Source organism: Haemorhous mexicanus, chromosome 3 (assembly GCF_027477595.1).
Source record: "Haemorhous mexicanus isolate bHaeMex1 chromosome 3, bHaeMex1.pri, whole genome shotgun sequence".
Lineage (NCBI taxonomy): Eukaryota > Metazoa > Chordata > Aves > Passeriformes > Fringillidae > Haemorhous > Haemorhous mexicanus.
In genome coordinates, this window is record NC_082343.1 from 77758132 (window position 1) to 77777918 (window position 19787).

General features: G+C 39.4%; 1 protein-coding gene across 7 annotated transcripts in view; it reads right to left on the minus strand.

Annotated features, from left to right (window-relative positions):
* KLHL32 (kelch like family member 32) overlaps positions 1–19787 on the minus strand; it is a 121658-nt gene that overhangs the window by 13475 nt on the left and 88396 nt on the right. For 3 of the 7 annotated variants that reach the window (XM_059842429.1, XM_059842427.1, XM_059842428.1), the window contains one exon: positions 3592–4318. In XM_059842429.1, the coding sequence (XP_059698412.1) occupies positions 3592–4318 (727 nt within the window). Of the gene's footprint in view, positions 1–3565; positions 4319–9370; positions 9493–19787 lie in introns of those variants that run through there. The other 4 variants (XM_059842431.1, XR_009485867.1, XM_059842432.1 and 1 more) reach the window with 4 other exon arrangements.

Here is a 19787-nt window from a genome sequence, read left to right on the forward strand (position 1 = left end):
TCTCTTCACTGGTAGGGTGGGGTGAGAAGTAAAAAACACCTTCACTCTGTAGAAGAACTGCTCAGCAATAACAAAAATATTCCTGTGTTACCAGGATTGTTTCCAGCACAAATCCAAAACACTGCCCAGACTAGCTGCTATGAGGAACATTAACTCTATCCCAGTCAAAACCAGCACATTACTTTAGGAACTTCCCATGTTTTGTTTTTCTTTAAATAAGAAAATAAAATGAGAACTGCGGGGGGGGGGGGGGGGGGGGGGGGGCGGGGAAACAATATATAATGACATAAATACAAAAATATGGAGCTCAAAAAATCCAAGGGCTGAACCCACTTGTGCAGAGCAGACTGACTGACTAGTTCCAGTATGCAAAAGGCTCTCTCTTTTATTCTGCTTCTGTCAGGTTAAAAAACCCCAAAGAGGAGGTGGCAGCTTAGGAGTCCCTCTGTCACCTGAACACCAGCCACCCACCTACTATTGCCAGTGTGTAAACTCCTACAGTGGTTTGCTTTGTCCATTTTCCTGTCCTGCTGCCTTTGCCATGATTTTATTGTCTATTAGTTTTGAATCCTTGTCATATTTTTCCCAAAGGAGCATGAAAGCAAAGCTGAAAATGAATCCAAATAATAACAGAAATCCCTTAAGCCTAGTTAGCTTTTGATCAGCAAAGCCTTTAAGAGGGCACGGGGCTGTAGCAGAGGCACTGAGTAAGTAAATGGTCAGTGTGCAGATCAAGCTTTGATGATGCTCTCCACAAATAGAAGGGCTAGAAACTTTTATTATCGGTATTTAATTTATTCCCTCACTAAAAAACTGGGCACATTTCCATGGTTCCCTTGCCAGCTGGTAGTAGCAGCCTGACTTTGAGAGCTCTTTGCTGATGACCTGTATTTCCCAGAAAAAGCAGCAGGGATACAGCTCAGAAACAATTCTAACTCAGACTAATTTTTTAATTACTTAATTTTAGGCCACATACTTCAAAATTAGGTTCCCTCCTGCATTACTAATTGCTTTTATGCTAACATCTTATATTCAATGATGAACAGTGGATTTTCCAGCAGTGACTATGATACAATAAAACATCTCTCTGTACTATTCCCCTGCCCCGAATGTACATGTACCACAAGTTACATTCTGATCCTAAGGAATTAATTAATAATAGAAAGCTAGTTATAGTTATTACATCTCCATCCACTTTTCTTTTTAAAATAACTCTATTCAATACACAACCAGGTTTCAGTGTGAGAGGACAAAATTCAGATCGATATCTACTGAAGTGTAGCACAGTAAGTGTGCTCTCGTACTTATAATACCCAGTCATAATTGAGCAACTCAAAACTTCCTAAGCATTTTCTCAGAACCTATCAAAATGAAAAGCTGTGTCTACCTTATTCCACTGTTGGTAGCATTTTCAAATATAAATGGAGCAATACTGATAAAATATTTTTTGTTGTTTTGCCCAGTTTTAAAGAATTCATCCAGTAGGCTTCCACTTACCTCTTCCACTGATTCTACAGCTCTATTAGAAGCATATCCTTGAACACAGTATCACACTGCATCATTTTCTAAACAAAAGTGGAATTTAAAACACACAGTCATGCATGCATTTCACCTATATAACTAAGCACATGAATTAATCCTTAGGATAATTTCCCCTTTCCTAGCAAATCTGGAAAGATTAAGTTTTATCTTCAACCAGCTTCTTGTTTGACTTTAAAACTGCTATCAAATACTTTCTTGCGTTTTGATTGTTTTGGGTTTTGTTTTTTTTTTTCACAAGATTAAAACAAAAATATTACTTTTTTTATTTATTGGAGGAAAGACCGCACTGATAGATTTCTAGTGCACATTCAATGATTTTATGTGAAAATGTGTAACACCATTTTTTAAAAGGTCTTATTCTTCATAAATACTGACAAATGCAAACCACAAAACAGGGAAAAAAAACCAGCAATCAAGACACAGCAGCAGTAACATCCATGTATTTGAAGTGCCCACTGCAGACACGCATCCCTAAACATGATAATGCTCTGAATACACCCAGCTGGTAGCCTAACGGAGAAATCCTGTTCCTGTACTCTGCCTGGGTCTCACCTCAGGATTCACACAGCACAAACTCTACAAGACTCCCTAAATGATGGTCACTAAAAAAAATGACCCAAAGTACCTGCCAAGGATCTTGGTGATTTGCTGTGTTCTGTCCTGCTTTTAATTCCAAAGCCATCATTCATGACTTTAGTGTGTATGTATTAAAACAGATACCTGCTAATTCCGCTGCCAATGCTGAGGAATCCATTCCCATGAGGCACTTAATCCATAGGGACAGTAAGGTACATCTGCTAGCCTAAACAACACACTTTGAGAAGTACAGCACTGGCCTAAGAAGCTAACTTAATCTTTCATTCATATTCCATCCTGTGGTGCATTGCCTGCACCACAGGCATTCTAGACCATATTAAAATCCCCAGAGGGTATCTACAGTGAAGGTGCCAATCATTGAACATTTACCTCAAGGGCTGGCCCCATTTACTCATTAGCTTCCTTAATAAATATTATAACTATATAACCTTCCGTGGCACACTTCTTAGTAAAGGGGGAATATTTTTCTGTCAAATCTTGTGTAGACAGCATCAGCCGTATTCCAAAATAACTAATAACCACTACAAGGACTGAGGTAACTAAATCTTCTCACCCCCATCAGTGGAACATAACAACTAAAGACTCAGTTGCAAACGACACGTTCTTTTAGGATTATAGGATCTAGACATTCATCTATCTGTGCCATAAAGCCATGATTACATCCAGGCAACCTTGTGCACTTGCTATGGACAGAGCCATGGATGATTTCTAAAAATGGTCATCTCAGCGTGTTTCAATATTCTGAAGAGCAAGTGCGAGCAAATCATACGTTTGCCTTCAAGCCCTGGAACAACACAAGCTAACAAGCACTTAATTTTCCATTTCATCATCAGGAATAAGTGAATCATAAAATATTCTGGGTTGGAAGGGACCCACAAGGATCATCAAGGTCCAACTCCAGGCCCTGCACAGGCTCAGGAACCCCACCATGTGCCTGAAAGCATTGTCCAACGTCTCCTGAACTTTGTCAGAGTGATGTTATGACCACCTCCCTGGGGAGCCTGTCCTAGTGCCCAATCAACCTGTGGGGGAAGAACCTTTTCCTGATATCCAACCTAAACATCCCCTGACAAAACTTCAGGCCATTCCCTCAGGTCCTGTGACTATCAAAAGTACCAGATCATATTACAGAAACAAAGTCTTTTTCAGTTTGTTTTTAGGAAGCACACAGAATTTGTCTAGGGAAATTTGTCCAAAAGTGCATTATCATTCCAGTTCACTGTGATTTATGAATGGCAACTGGAGATAGCACATATGATATCAGCAGCTCTGAAATACCAAGTGTAATGTATAAGATACATTACGCTCCTATACTTCTAATGAGGCTTCAGTTCTTTGTCCTCTCCGCAGAGAAAAGTTATCATGACATATAAACCAAAGATTTATTACTTTAATTCAAGACAGTATTTCAGTATTTTGTTAGTACCTCAAACTGTGTGAAACGTTTTCTACCTGATATCCAAAGAAGACCATCCACCACGTATCCCGCGTGGCATGAGAGCGACCGATCAAAGGACTGTACAAAGGTCCACTTGTTCTTCTTGGGGCAGTAGCGTTCGACCGTGGGCAGCACTTGACGCAATTCGTTCCTGCCCCCTACGGCATAGAGGTACTCATCCACGGCTCCCAGCACAAAGTGTTCCCGGCAGTTCTTCATCGGAGCTATCTCTGCCCAGGAGTTGGTGCGGGGGTCGTATCGACACACAGTCCTCACGGCACACGTGCGCCCTGTGGAGTGCTCCACCTCTCCACCAGCCACAAAAAGGAAGTCTCCCATGACAGCAACGCAGTGGTGGCTCCTCCCCACAGGCATGGGCGCCAGCTCGCTCCAGTTAGCGATCCCCGCAATGTGGACGTTCTCCTGGTCTACCGGGTTGAAGTATCGCAATTCCTTCACTTTACAGACTTCTCGTTTTTTCCCACCAATAATATAGAGAGTGTCTGACTGGAAGCGAGGCTTTGTCCTTGCAGTTTGCCAAACGGGCTGTGCATAGACGCTCTGGTGGTAAGCCAAGGCCTCGTTAATGAGCGCTGTCGCAGTTTCACTGGCTTGGACAAGAGGATGAGTGAGAGCTACAGTGTGCAGTGTATCCACATCCATAAGGCCAAAGCGGACATACTGGAGAAGTTCATCCAGATACTGGTAGCGGCAGTTGTGTTCCAACCACCTCACAGCCAGCTAAAAGTGGGGGGAAGGAAGGGAAAAACAAGACACATGTTATTTGCACACAATTCTGTCAATACGTGGTCTTTTGAAATTTGCCTGCATTCCAAAAGCAGATATATATACTTGCCTCTGTCGTGGTATCTATGCACCTAAAAAGCAGCTGTGAAAGCCTGTTAGTCCACATAAAAAGTGCTAGTGCTGCTGGAGACCATACTATCCCTGAGTCAAGCTGCTGGAAAAATAATATTAACACAGAGACTATGGGATCACTGGACACTAGAAAGAAGACTGATGTCAGAAGACTACAAAGAAAAGCCTTTTCTGCCCTCCCTATTTCATCCTATTTATGACAAAATATTGAAGAACTATAACACATTAAATACTTAATCCTTCAATATATTTCTTCTTCATTTATTTTATTTATAAAGTGGAGAAAGGTGTAAGAGGACAAAAAAGTTAAGTCAGAGAAAAGAGAAGCACAGAAGAGGCCCTGCTAGTTTGGGGTAGACCGAAAGCAACAATTCACCAATTGTAGTTAGTATCAATAATCAAAATTTAACATAGCATTCAAATCACATAAAGCTTATTGAATCCAACTGGTCCTAAAAAGAGGTTAGGAATGGCCTAATCCATTTCAGGAATTGTTGTGTAAGTTATTTTTGAAAACATCCAGTAATGAAGATACCAAAACTTCAACAGGAAAACCATTCCCATGCTCTAATATCCTTCCTGACAGATTTTCCTTTTACATATGCAGCAGCTTTAAACCCTTAAACTCATCGCTCCACTTTCTACCTTTGGGTTTATATTCCAGAGCAATCCTTGAAAATTATTCATCCATACAGGATCAAAAGTATTTTATTACCTTCTTTTTCTTCTCCACCTCAGATGCATTTTAATATTGGTGGGAGTTTCCTCTTCAGTGAACAAAAAATGCATTTCAATGCATCTTAGGTCATATTTTCTAAATCTCTGTTGCTTGGCTCTCAGTTCTCTGTTACTGAAATCTTTAATGATTGCTGTTGAAAACTGGACAGAATCTTCCTCTTGAGGCTGTAGTACTAGTGAATAGGTTGGAGGAATAGCCATTCTTTGAATGTAACAATCTATGCCATTCTTGCTTGTACATCACCACATAAGACTGTCAGTGCACTGTGATGTTGCTGATCCATATTTAAGCTTATGATTGAGTACTATTCTCACCTGTTTCTCTTTTTTTTTTTTGGGGGGGGGGGGGGTTGGTTGGTTGGTTGGTTTGTTTAGGATTTTTTTCTGTAGAGTTTCCACAGAGTGTCATGCTTTCTCTGCCATTACCCAACTCTCTACTATTACTTTAGGCCACTGCTCCAGTCAAGATCATTCTCAATCCACTCTGTATTTTCAAAAGTGCCAGAAAACAATTTCACCTTCTGATTTTCTGGAAACATAAATCCCTTATTATCCTTTCATCCAAGTCATTATCAAAGACATTGACTAGTTCTGAATAAGTACTAACTCTACTTGATACTTTAAATCATTTTGACACAGAACTCATAGAGTGGATGTTTCTAACAAGCTGAGCGATAAAAAAATTTTCAGCTAAATCTTATGGCCCTGTACTGCTGTTGGGAATGTCACATTAAAAAAAGCTGAAAATAAAGGCTGCTCTTATTCATGGCTTTCATATATGATGTATTAAATTTATTACTGTTTCTGTATTCTGTCAGAGAGGGAAGATGAAAAACCAAAACCACCTTTTTGCTAAGATTAATTTGAGACACTTTTTCCTCACTGTGAACCCCTGTGAAACAAAGAATCAATGACAGGCATCAAAAATGCAACAGCAGTTCAGTCAGTTAAATGCTGTATTGAGTTTCAAATACATGCATTACCTATATGTATTTTGACTTGCTAGTAAAAAAGACAATAATTAAATTTATTTGAAAATGCTTTTGGACTTGAAATCATTGAGCTTTATAGTCAGGTGTTCTAAATCCACCAAACCCATGTGTCAGGTGTCTCCTACCGAGTTGTATCAGGCAACTTCCTATTCCGTGTCTTTAGCCATGTGAATGATTCCTGGAAGGCACTTGGCTCTCGTCATTCAGTCATTTGCAATTGAGGAGGAATTCAGGCTAGCTTCAGCATACATCAGCTAAATGAGATGTGGATTACCATATTAAGATAGAAGAATTTACCAAAACTGAGTTCTTATCTGTCAGCCCTTGCATCCAACAGACTTTTGGAACTATAAATTCATGCCTTTGCTCACATCTAAAATGGCATCACAGAGGCATCACTTGGGCTGCAATGACAGCCATTACAGACTCTGTAAAAGACAGGCACTAATGTAAACCAGGACTTGGTAACCCCAAGTCTTTTAGAGGAAGTTTAATATTAATGCCTTATTAATATCTTAGGACTTCATCCATCTGCTTTTGTTTTATTGTCCTGCCTTTGGTCCCCCAATAAATACTGTATAAACACACGAGCAACACCACACACCAACAAACACCACATACATAACTTCAAAGAAAGGGTACCTGCATTCATTTCTGGATATGGGATGTGTGATGATCTGCACAGAAGGCATGGACATCTCTGCTACAACGCATTTTCTCTGCTGTAGGTAGTTTGGCATATGCAACTTGGTTTGTACTGTTATGTCTCTACTGAGAATAGTCCTGGAGTTTTAAAAAACTGTTCCACGGAAATGAAATGTCTAACTTTTCCCTAAACCACTCCAGCAAAGTGATCCAAAGATTTTGCTAGCACTCATATGAGATGTAGAATCTTGAACCTAAATCTTCTTTACCCATTCCACACAATTTTATTCCCACTCATCTGTCCTGCATCTTTTTTTATGAAAACCTTTGAACCTTTCCAAGTTTATTGCAGCCTGCTTGGGATTCTCTACGTGTTGCGCCCCCAGGTATCTTTGGAAGGGCTACTTCCACCTTTCCCCAGCTGCAGCAGCAATGGGGAGGGCAATGTGATTCCCAGGCTGTCTCTTGTGAAGGGTGCTGCTGGCTCTTACCAGACTCCATGTCTCAGGTCAGTTTGCTGAGGAAGACTTCATTTTATTGTATGAGTTTAGAAAGCAGGGCTAAGAACCCTGCACACCACCTGGATGCTCTGTAGACATGTGACAGAACACTGAGAAGCTTCATTGAGTCTTAGGGAAGCAACAGAGGTCTGTGAATCACAATGTGTTTAGAAGCTCCTGTCCCAATCAACTCATGCTACTGTTTGAACACAATCTGACTACAGTGCCCTGTGTGACCCACCCCTAATCTGTGACACTCCAAGGCAGAAAAAAGGCCTTAAGAGATGAAAGCTATATTGTTTTTATCACTTTGTCTTGGTATTTGTGACAATTACAGTTCTAAAATTAGTTTTAAAATAAGTGCTAGGAATTTAACTTACAAATGTATGTATCTGTATCTATATTTAGAGAATACAGGACAAACTCCTAAATTGTGACACAAGGTCTGGTTTTAGGAACGCTCACCAACTGAGCCTTAGACTTCTACACTGGTTTTGTAGCACATTGTTACCATGTTCTCTAGCAGAACATGATGTCTCAAGCTGTGGAGGCATGGAAGAAAACTGAGTGTGAGTGAACAGTCTAGTAGCTATTGGAGGGCTGAAAAAGTTCAAAAGAAAGAAAACTGAATTCCCAAACACACTTTCACTTGAAGCAGAAGTAGTCACTGGTGGACTGTAACACAGTTCTAACTTTCCTTCAGTGCAAAGGAGGCAAACATAACTTTCATCAACATATGGCACAAACTTCCATGTACAAGACCAGCACACATCTGTACATTTATCAACACAATTTCTAACACCTTTACTCAGGTTTTGTTTAATCTAGACCCAAAACCTGGTGCCTACATAAAAACTCCAGAATTCACCCCATCTATACACTGATTATTGTGCCTATGTTTTCTCCTCTCTGGCACTAACAATTAGCAACTATAATCAGCATTGGCAAAATAAACACAAAGGCATTACAGGCTTTATGATGCTGCAAGAAAAGACATTCTTTAAGGCTTCTCTAAGGAAATACCAATAGCACTTGAAATTACAACTGCACTTAAAATGCTAACAAACAAGCAAGCAAAAAAAAAATCTACAATTTTGAGGCTTCAAATATTTGTATCAGTGCTAAATAATTTACAAAAATAAGGAAAGACTCCTACTCCTACTCCCATATAGGCAAATTCTGTTTAAACTGCTAGAAGCTTCTTTTCTATTAATTTTAATGTATGAGTGTGTGAGTAAAGGAAGCTACAGCCTAGTGCCTATATCAACTTTAATAAATAATATATTTTGCCATATTCATCTTCTAAACTAAGTAAATGACAAAAGTAGACCCTCAGAAGGGCAGGATTTTCAAACCAGATTAATTCTCTTATTCTAACGCCCTAACCCAAAAGATTTTTCTTCTCCAAGGTTACATTATGTGATTTAGCAATGGAGTGCATTCTCCAAACAGCAGAAAAGAAATGGAAAAATATGTTGTGGCACAGTTGGAGCACACATCAAAGTACACCTGCATGCTGGATAGCGAGTTCATTGTTTTTCCAGCACCTGCTTCTGCTTCCAGCACAGTGCTTGAACAGTCCAAGTCACACGGGCCTGCAGCACAGTCCTTCCCTCCCTGCTGTTAATGGTGAACACACCACACATATCCCACAGCCAGAGAGGCCACGGAGGCACAGGAGGTTAAAGCTGAACTAGGAATTTCACTCCTGTTGAAGATAACACTGCAAGAAGTAGCTACCTGGTCCTTTGGGCTGCCAGCTATGCCAGGGAGCAAGAGAGCCCACCACGCCTGTGCCTCGCCTGCTCATCATCCCCTGCAGTCCTTCTCAAGCCACTCTGCTGGGAAAGGTGCCAGACCTTCACTTGACACCACACCAAGCCCTCTAATCAGAAAAGCCAAGCCACTTCATGAGCGCAAAAAGCCTGACATACTCAAATTTATTAGACTCAGTTTTCACTTAAAAACTAATTCTAAGTAACAGTGCCAACATCAGGGAAAGCTTCTGTTTACAGAGTTCCAAGAAAGAAAAAACTTACCTAAACCTGTGAGGGGCCACAGGAACTCTGTTATAAAGTCATCTTGGCCTGCTCCTTAGTTGATGTAGTCACGTTGTAGCCCAATGGACTGCAAATATGCTACTTTATATCATCCAAGGTGTCTAGCAAATGAGATGAAGTCAAAAAGTGACAGCAGTGGAAAAAACGAGGCAGTTGGAGTGTTGAGGTTTTTTGTGTTTTGTTTGTTTTAGCAACAACAAATAGAAGGAAACAAATTTTCTAAGGTTTTAAAACAATTCCTACTGTCTCATTAAAAAAAATGGAAATCCTAATTATAATAACCTAGTGAATGCTCTAATTTTAGGAGAAAATAAAAATTTAAAAATGGAAAAAAAAAGTGGAAAGACACATTTTCCTGGACTGAGATCAGATATGTGCAACACAAATGACTCAATTTGTGTGTGACAATCTGATGATTATATTAAATCAGAGGAAGAGAAAGAACTATAAATCTCATCTGAACAGTTCTTCTGTTCCTTAACAGAAGCAAAAGTTTTTGGCCAGAAAAAAAAAGAAATCAAATTAATATCTTTGTACCCTTAGCATATTGGACAGTGCTATAGACTTGATTCTATTGATTTTTGAAGCCAAGAAGAGTCATGAAAGCAACACAGTATTACTACAGTAATCACCTTAAAGCAACACCAAGTAAACTTCAAAAAGCAAAACTTGGACTTTACTAGTTCAGTCTTTGAAACACTAGGAATATATATTCTGGCTGTAAACTCACACATAATTTTGCCTTTTATTAGATTTTATCTAACTCAGCAAGTGAGTTGTTCCAGACTGGGACCTCCTGTCTCAAAACCACATTTCAGTTGGCAATTGTCAGCAACACCCTGACTCGTCAAATTTAAGTAGAGGAGCAGAACCTATGGATAAACCAGGACATTTTCCAAAGGTCTGAATAAAGTCCATTGAGAGCTATGGAGGAACTTTCACCTAATCTAAAATAAACAAGGGGATTTCCAAAGGGCCTGAATTCGGATCTCTAAAGGGTCTTTGTCATCCTCTCTCTGTCCCTAGAGGCTACAAAGGACAAAATCAAGGGGGTTTAGGATATTCATTGAAGCATTTTAAGCAGGATGAACTAAATTTGTCTGTATCATCCATTTAGGATGAAAAATGTAAGAATTGTTGCTGAGGGAAAAAGTCCCACTACACAACAAAACACATGCACATCATTTTTCAAAGTCATGAGTTACACAAGAATATTTTTAGAAGTTTGTAACCATGCAGGCACAGCCTCCAGACTCCTGCAATTTTATCAATCAGGTACTATCTTACACAGTTGTGGACAGCGGGAAAAATAAGTGTTTCGAGCCTAGATGCAAGACAGCCTTAAAGATAGAAATCTTTTTCTTCTTTTTATTTTGAATTTAAAATGTGCATAAAAATAAGACTCTAATGAGCTGCATGTGGAACAATCAAAATTATGAGGTATTTGCATTTCTTTTGCACCTTAAGTCAAACAACTACAAAATCATGCATATGATTCTCTCAATCTGAACACAGTAAATATTAATAATCTGTGAATCAGCAATGAAATGCCTTCTGCCCCTGAACCCTGAAGAGAGACTTTCTAACGCAAAAAGTTGCAGTGCAGCCACTGAGACCACATTTACAAGGCACCGAGCTAAGGCATATGCATGCACCCTGTGAAAATGAAGCAGTGCCATCCCCCAGCCTCTTTACACAGAGACATTTCTAAATTACCTGTTTGTCAGTTTTACAAATGTGTGTCTACGTAAGCACTCCCCGTGTGGCGCTGCGTTAGCAAGCAGGCGTGCTTCCATTTGCATGTTTGGATTCTACAATCAGAATTAAAACATTTGCTCTGTTCAGGGTGAGGTGATAAACAGGGATTTTAAATTTCACTTTTTTTTTTTTTTTAATGTAAAAAATGAAAGAAAAACGTTCCTCTAGATGTATTATGCCTTTGGGCTCCGTGTGAGGGAAGCGAAAAAAGACAGAGAAAGCTACTGTGAAGGTCACAGAGTGAAAGAACTTCCTCAGGGCACAGAATAAATTAAATCCCAAGGAAAAAATAAAATGTGATTTCCAGAGTGTGAGGCACAAACTCAAAATGACAATGATTGACAGCCAAACTATATCCGTGCAATATCGAAGACTGCACGTTCTCATTTACCTCAGTGTAGCCAGCAAGCGCCCATTAAACATCCGTCTGATGCCCAAATTAACCTTCTTGGCAAACTGAAAGAGGCACAAACTATCATAATCAACCTTTCATTATCACAGCAGCCTCTAGTTAAAGGGTCAGAATAATTGTGCCATCAGAGCCCTGATTGTTTTCAATCAACAGACGACTGGAGTGACAGCTCAGTGATGGAGTAGTTTGATGAAACCGCACCAGGCCTAATCAGAGCAGATGAAAGGAAGGCATGATTGGTGCAAATGAACAGTCGTGCCTCTCTTTTTCATTTACAATCTGAAATTACTCTTGAATTTACGGGGTTTTTTCTCCCTTATGAGTACCTCTGAAAGAATGTTTGACTTATTATGGGTTCTGACAGTGCAGAGTTATAAAACACAGGTAGGGTTTTCAGCCCAGGCTTTAAGTGGGTATTCAGCATAATTTTAACAAATTCACTCTTGAAAAGCACAAAATGACTAAAGACTTCCAATGACCTAACCTTTCAGTGCTGTTTGATTAGCAGAACAATTTATCACAGTTCACATTCTTCATGATAAGAGAAGATTTAAAAAAATGGGCAGGGATCATTTTCAAATGTTTTCTCTTAGCCAATATATTTATAGTATTACTGCTCTCCTGTTTTCTCTCTCTCTCACGCACACAAAATAAAAATATAAATTAAAGAACACTGCATTAATAACCCTTTTCCTCTTTGAATGAATAATAGAATCCAAGCAAGGGTTTGTTTGCAGATGAAAGGAGAGACCAATTATCATGCCACTGACAGCATCAATATTTAGTTTTCTGGTGGGTTGGGTTGTTCATTCCCACATTTTAAAGGATGGAAAATTAATCAATCTCGCTAGGTGTTTCTTACCTTACTCACCAGCACTGATTCAGGGTGTCTCATAAATGAACAGGGAAAAAAAAAAAAGGAAAAAATGTAGGGGCTGCTTACAGAAAATTTGAAAAGAATGAAAGATTCAAGTGTCCTGCACCTCCTCTTCTGGGTTCACTTCCTCTCCCAGACTCACCCTGCTCCACCCATAGAGCTTCCCCTTCTCACAAGGCTGCTGCAAGGAAGGTGAGGTAAATAAAAATAATCTAATTGAATTGTACCTCTGAAAGAAGCAAGTATTTCAAGTAGTGAGTGGTAAATCTTTTGTTCTGTGGTCTTGGTCATCATCAGATGTTCTCTAGTTTGTCACATATTACAAAATGCATACCTATGTTCAAGTCAGCATACCAAAGCAAAAAACAAACAGCCTAGAAGCAAAGATTAGGATTTGTCTGAAAGATGAGTGGATAGAGAAGTTTGATCCAAACTTCTTTAAAGGTTTTTAAGAAATTTAATGTCTTGTATCTCTTCTCACACTACAGAAAGGAAGTTTTACTTCCTTAAAAGTTTGGGACTGTAGGCAGAACATTCACCTAAGTGGAACTGCCCTCAGTGAAAGAAGCAGTGAGCAGGCTTGCACATCCTTACTGACACACAGGGTGCTATTTACAATTATTGAGGTCTGTACTTTTCCAAATATAAAGACACTGTTTATGAAAAAAAAAAAAATATATAGTGAACTTTTGGGAATGAACCCAAAACATTTGTCAGAAACCAGTGAAGAAGGGAAGGAAGAGTTTGGAAAGTAAGAGTTTGGAAAGCTGCCAACACGTGTTTTGTTGGATGCAGCAGAAAGAAGACTCCAGAGCAAACATTTCTCTGCATAAAGAGAATTGTCTCAGATTCACATTTCCCCACCACAAGGGACCACTGCACACAATCAAAGATCCTGTCATTCTGCTATTTGTCCCCAACTCCTGCCCAGCCAAGTCCACACTATTGCTAGAACTCTGCTGCAGCAGTGGGACTGGTATTGTGTACATGGGTGCCCCTGAAGTCGGTTCCCAAATGCAGACTGAGTTCACAGCTGGCAGGAAAGAAAAAATATGCATCTTTCCAGACCCAAATATTATCACTGTGATGCAGTCAAGACTCTCAGCTTCAAAAGTGGACTGGGCTTGGAGGACTGAGGGATTGGTTCAGGCAATATAGAGGGAAGCCAAATATAAATAAATTGACTTCAGGAAATACACAGCCCCAAAGGAAGATTAAAGAACACCAAGGTTCATTATCTGTGGAGAGTGAAAGCACTTGTTAGAATGTGTCCTCCTGACCTCTGATCAGGCTCTGCAGAAGCTGCAGTGGATTTGTCCAGAGTACTACACAGGGAACTGTTGGCCTAAATAAGAAATGCTGGTTTGCTGATTTGGGATTTATGTGATGTCATGATGACAACCTGCAACTTTCAGAACACGAGCCCTGCAGTCTGTAAGCCACTTTGCAAGAGGCAGAAATTTGATTTTGATCTTTCAGTTGAAAAACACTGCAGCAAGCAGAGTTATTGGTCAAAGTCTCTAGCACCAAAAATTATACATTTCATGATATTATGCTGTAATTAAAGTAGAGACAGATAATGCAGGTGTATTAAAAACACACATTCATAAAAAATTCACAGCATTAAAGCAAATCACAATGTAATAAAAATACTTCTCAATTTTTCTCAAGTGATAAGAATAATAACTGCTGACAATGTCTATCTCCTTAAAGCATCTAAGCAGTAAAGCATCCATCACCAGTTGCTGCTGGACAGAAATGTTGTTCTGCACAGTGTTGCAACAGGTGCAAGGAGGATAACACAACATACACATCTTTGGCAGATTTCTTACTCATAATCAAACAGCTTCAGGAGTAACAACTTTAACACCTGTATTTCCATCTCCAAAATTTTTAATGATTGTTTCTGCCCAGCATCCTTGTGAGAAAGAGAGGAATTCTTTATCCAAAGGCAAACTCTCCACCAACCCAGTACAGTCCCTTGCATTGTCAGTTCAGTGCTTTACTGCAAGCTTCCTTCACCCCTAGTGCTACATAACTATCGTGGCCTTCTCAAAAGGGACATTATTTTACAAAAAAGGTTCGCGAGAAAGACAATGCTAGTTTCATCTTTTTATGTATGCATTTCCTATGAAACACACAGAACAAAATGCCAGTTTTGTAATAAAAGTAAACAACAGAATGTATGCATTCAGAATTGCATTCTCTTCTTTTACACACTTTCTCAATTTCTTATATTTACTGGTCATGAGAGTAAGAAGTTTACCTAGAAGACATTTATTAAACTCAATAAAGATATTCCATCTTTTAGACTTACAATAAAATAACTATGAAGGCAAATCAGCTTTACAAAAGGCAAGCTGAACTACATTAATGTATAACATTATATATGGTAAGTAATCCTATTAAAGCAATGAGTTGCTATAATAGAAAAAACTCATCTTCTCATCTACTGGAGTTCAAAGTAAGTAAGGTACAGACAGAAGGTAAACTTGCAGCTGTTGTAAATTATCACAGCTCACGAAAGTGTGCCATTTTACACCTTCTGGGGACTCTGAACTTCAAAATTATACAGAACATTCCTTCCAAGTATCTAAAAGCAAATTATAAGCAGTAAAACTCAGGCTTCCCTGAGAGAAGTTTACATTTCAACCACTTACTCAAAATGGGAACTAAGAGAAAAATTACTTGTCTTAATCAAAATCTTCTGTCCCCTGTCTGTACAACTGTCTATTTATTTCACTAAAATAATCCTGCGGAAATTTTGGTGCTCATGCTCAGAACAAAGTCTGTGATATGCAGGTATCTGAAAGTGAAGACAAAACAATTCCTTAAGCATCATCTGCCAAAAGTACTTGAGATATTTTTGCAGCTGAAAAGTGAAAGGCAATAGAGGCAACAAACACTGCATCCTTACTTAACCTTGGAGCAGCAAAGACAAAACTGTCCCTCAGTGTGCTTCAAGAGAAGTCCACTCTTGTGTGACCACGTCCTCAAACCAAGGAGGAGTTTCCTCTACAGTCACTTGGGGCTTCTCTGCCAAGGCAGATTTACAAATGTGCTTCTCACACCTAACTGGTTCTTCCACTGTGACAGAAGGGGCAAGCAAGGCCCTGTGCATCCCCTCTCAGTGACACTCCACTCGTACAAGCATGTGTTTAAAAGCTGTATGAGCTTGTGTGCAGCTCCTATTGCAACAGACTGTACAGCCACCCCACCACTCACAGCCACTCTGTTTTCTGTGCACTGCAGTGGCTGTCACACCCGGGAGTCTACACACATGAAATAAATGAGCTGGGAATTACCAGAGTGGAAAGGCTCTGCTAACTCTTGTAATCAAGGTAAATTTTTTTTAACAAGATCATCAAAAAGGAGTGTGGAGGGTGACAATGCAAAGCCAATGAAACCAGAGCAAAGCAAACCAGTAAAACCAAATCCATATTATGGCATCCAGAGACTCAGTCTTGCTTTTTCCAGAGATACAATCTCAACTTTTTCCTCTGAAACAAGTCCAGCCACAAAGAGTTAGAAATGATAAGGAAATCAATTTCCTCACCATAAACATGTTGCATCTAGGTAAAACCTTACAAAGGGAAGGCCTTGTAAAACCATGGATGGCTTAGTCCTGTTACTTCAGCTAAGCAGAAAAGGGAAAGTGACTCAGCTGAATTAGAGGGAGAAAAAAAAGTTCTGTAACCATTGTGAGTGCATGGTGCTTGGTTGAATTATGTTTGCTATGATTTAAAACTATGTAGCTGATAAAGGCCAAACTGCTTAAAAAGGCTGGGTTTTTGCAATAAAGCAGCTCTCCTTGGCACTGCCTGGGGACCCTGCATTGCTCTGCATCGCCACATCAACATTCCTAAAATGTAGCTTCATAGGTCCATAAAACCTGCCTCTCTTTAATAACTAGGTAAAATGGCAAGAAGCTCGGAGGTAAAAACTTCTGGCTGTGCCTTTTCAAATGCATCCAAAAATGCTCAAGTTTGGATCCTCCATCATTTGTTGTGATGGTAGAACCAACATTGATAGGTGCTTTATATCTGATAAGTTTTCTGAAGCTGTAAAGAACAGAAGCCTATCCCTTCATAAACACAGCTGTTTTAACTAGGGTTCTTAACTGTGATTTGATTTCGGTTTAAGGAGATTAGGGTTTATGATAGCATTTATCTTTTCTGAAACAGGGTAAGGACAGAGAACATGGGAAGTGGAAAAGGACCTACCTCCAGCAGCCATGATTTCAAAATCTAGAATTGCTCATCTTTATTTTTAGAGAAAACACTCAGGTTGACATCAAATGCATTGGAACTTTACATAGCCACATTTAGCACTAAAACAAGTTGCTGGTACATAATTAATAAGTGGAAAAGACAATTTTTACAATCTGATACACACTGTTTTTATTGCTATTCCTCTCTTGCTATTTTCCCCTCTGAAATATATTTTAGAAGTGTAGCAGCTCACTCCAGAGACAAGAACCTACAAGATTTCATCAGTAAAAGGTTGTTAGAAAATGAAATAGGCACAAAATTGACAAAATTCTATAAAAATGCAATTCAGCTCTGTGAAAATTAGTCTAAATGGTTCTTGAATGTAAAAGGATTCCTATTCCTTTCTTCCCTATTGTTAGGGTATAATTTTCTAGGGATTTAATAGGCAAATCGAACAAATCACAAAAAAATGTATCATTTTCTATAATAATCTTTACAACAGCTATACAGGACTTGTATGTCATCAATATCTTTGGTCACACACAAAAACGTACTTCAGAGTACATGCTCTCCTTAGCTGGTTTATAACTATGCATGTGTTCAACACACTGTGCTACTACAAAACCCCCAACGTCAAATTTTCCAACCTAAGTCACAGAACAGTATGGGTTGGAAGGGACCCTAAAGAACACCTACTTCCAACCCCCTCTCATGGACAGTATCCATTAGACCAGGATGCTCAAAGCTCCATCCAACCTCACCTTGGACACTGACAGGGATGGGGCATCCACAACTTCTCTGCCAGTGCCTCACCTTCCTCACAATAAAGAATTTCTTCTGTAGCTCTGATCCAAACTTACCTTTTCCAGTTTAAAGCCATTTCCCCTTGTCCTATCACTACATGCCCTTGAAAAATGTTCCTCTCCATCTTTCTTGTCTGCCCCTTTAGTTCCTGAAAAGCTGCTATAAGATCTTCCTGAGGCCTTCTCCAGGCTGAACAACCCCCACTCTCTCAGTCAGTTTTACTGACTTTGATTTAATCCCCACATGATGGACTTCAGATTAGCTCTCTGCTTAAACAAATGAGTCCTGCATTAATTTTTCAAAATCAACTAATTGTTCTAAGAAAGCTATTTCTTTCAAGAAGTGCCTTAAACACTTTGAATCACATTTGTAATTGCATTTGAGATCCTAAAAGTATCTAATGAATTGGGAATATCAGAGCTTCCCCACTACAAGATTAAAACAAACATGAATTTATTATATAAACCCACTAAATAATACCTGAAGCAAACTAAAACACCTGTAACTGCTATAAGACAAACCTGGTAAAATTACGACCTATAGTTTCACTCAAACATTAAAATAGGCTCCACCCTGAAGGAGCACTTTGAAAGCTCTTCAGCACAGATTTTCACTTCAGAGACTGTGATCTTTCAATCTGTCATCACTATCCCACATAGACCTTTAGCTTGGAAGCCACTTCACAGAAAATCTTCCTAAGATCTTTTTGACAAGTCTATTTGTCTTAATTTCTTCCATTTCTCCCTGGCACGAGGGAGTCCAAAGTGATCAAAGGAGTAAAAGGAACCCTTTGTCACAAGGCAAGGAAACCCTCAGCTCTGCAGCTCACTCGCACATCTGGAAGCTGCCAAGGGTGTCCCAGCTGCAGTACGGAAGGCTGTGCAGGAGTGACACTGCTTTTCCATTTCCTTGCCTTCTCACCTTCCTGGAGCCACCAAAGTCCTGATCCTGGGGCAGGAGTGATAGCACAGGGCACCAGCTACTGAGCTCTCAGCAGTCGTGCTGAACCAGCACACCTGCTAGCAGGTCTAGACACACAAGTGCGACTTCACCACATCTAACTGGGTGCACTTTGGGCACTGAACCCCAGAACGAGACTCCAGCTATCCTAACACATTGATGATCATGTGCATGGGTTCAGGAAACATGGAATTCAATTTTCTTCCACCGTCTTCTTTGGCTTTGTGGTTACAAATAAAAGTAATACTTCTATCAGCTCCCAAAGGAAAATTTGTTGAAATACAGAGCTGGGAATTCTCAGAAGAGTTTCTAATTTCCTATCATTTTCCACAAGCTTAAACCCACTGGAAACAGAGTTAAACAGCCTTACCAAGATTTTGAAAGAGTAAAGATTACTAACATTTATATCTATGAATGGAAGACACTAACTAAGATAGTAACAACAGACTGCCATTTTGATCATCCGTGTTATCTGGGGATTTTAGACTTTGTTATTTTCTTTAACTTAAAAATTGATGTATATTTTCAACTATACCTGGCTTTCAAAACAGCTTCAGCAACTTCTTCTTTTTAATGTAACCACATATATCTGTATGTTTATACAATTATACTTCAGATAATATCCAACAGTTCCGAGCCGCAAAGAGTGCAACAGTCAATACAAATCCCTCCACAGCAGACAAATTCAAACATAGAATGCAGTAACACAGAAGCAGTCCTGCTGTGTGGACACCTTGGTGTCTTTTTCTAAATCAAAATGCACATCCACTGCTCAGCTGACGAAGTGACCTAAATCCAAGAGCTGTGAGCACAGCAGCCTTCCTAAATACTGGTGTGATGCCCTGTGCACTTCTGAAGGTAATCTGGGATGAATAAACTGAGGCAAGATTACTGTAGGACAGCAAGACCAAAGTAAAGCTCCCTAGTTATTCTCCAATGCTCACAACAACAGCAGCAAAATAATCAAGTTTTCTGACATGTATCAAAAAGAACATTAGAAGAACACAGGTCCTAGCACAGCTTTAATACTGAAAATCACTTTCTATACTGTTATATAAATTACAGCAAATATATTAGCTAGCATTCAAAAAACAGGAAAGTTTTAAAAGTTCAGAACAAAAGCATATATAAAGTTCACAAGATATTACTGTAAAGGACAAATTAAGAGCCCGTTTGAATTTAACCAAAGTAGACAAAGGGGAAAGGTGTTTCATAAAATAAGGGAACAATGCCAACAGGGACAGCATTCATTTTCCCTATAAGCCAAAATGCCATTACTATTACAAACGATGCAGAAATTATATCAGGAAAATAGTGTGTGACCTGAGCACATTAGCTGAACAGTGTGAGTTCCTGCTGCCTACATCCACTGCC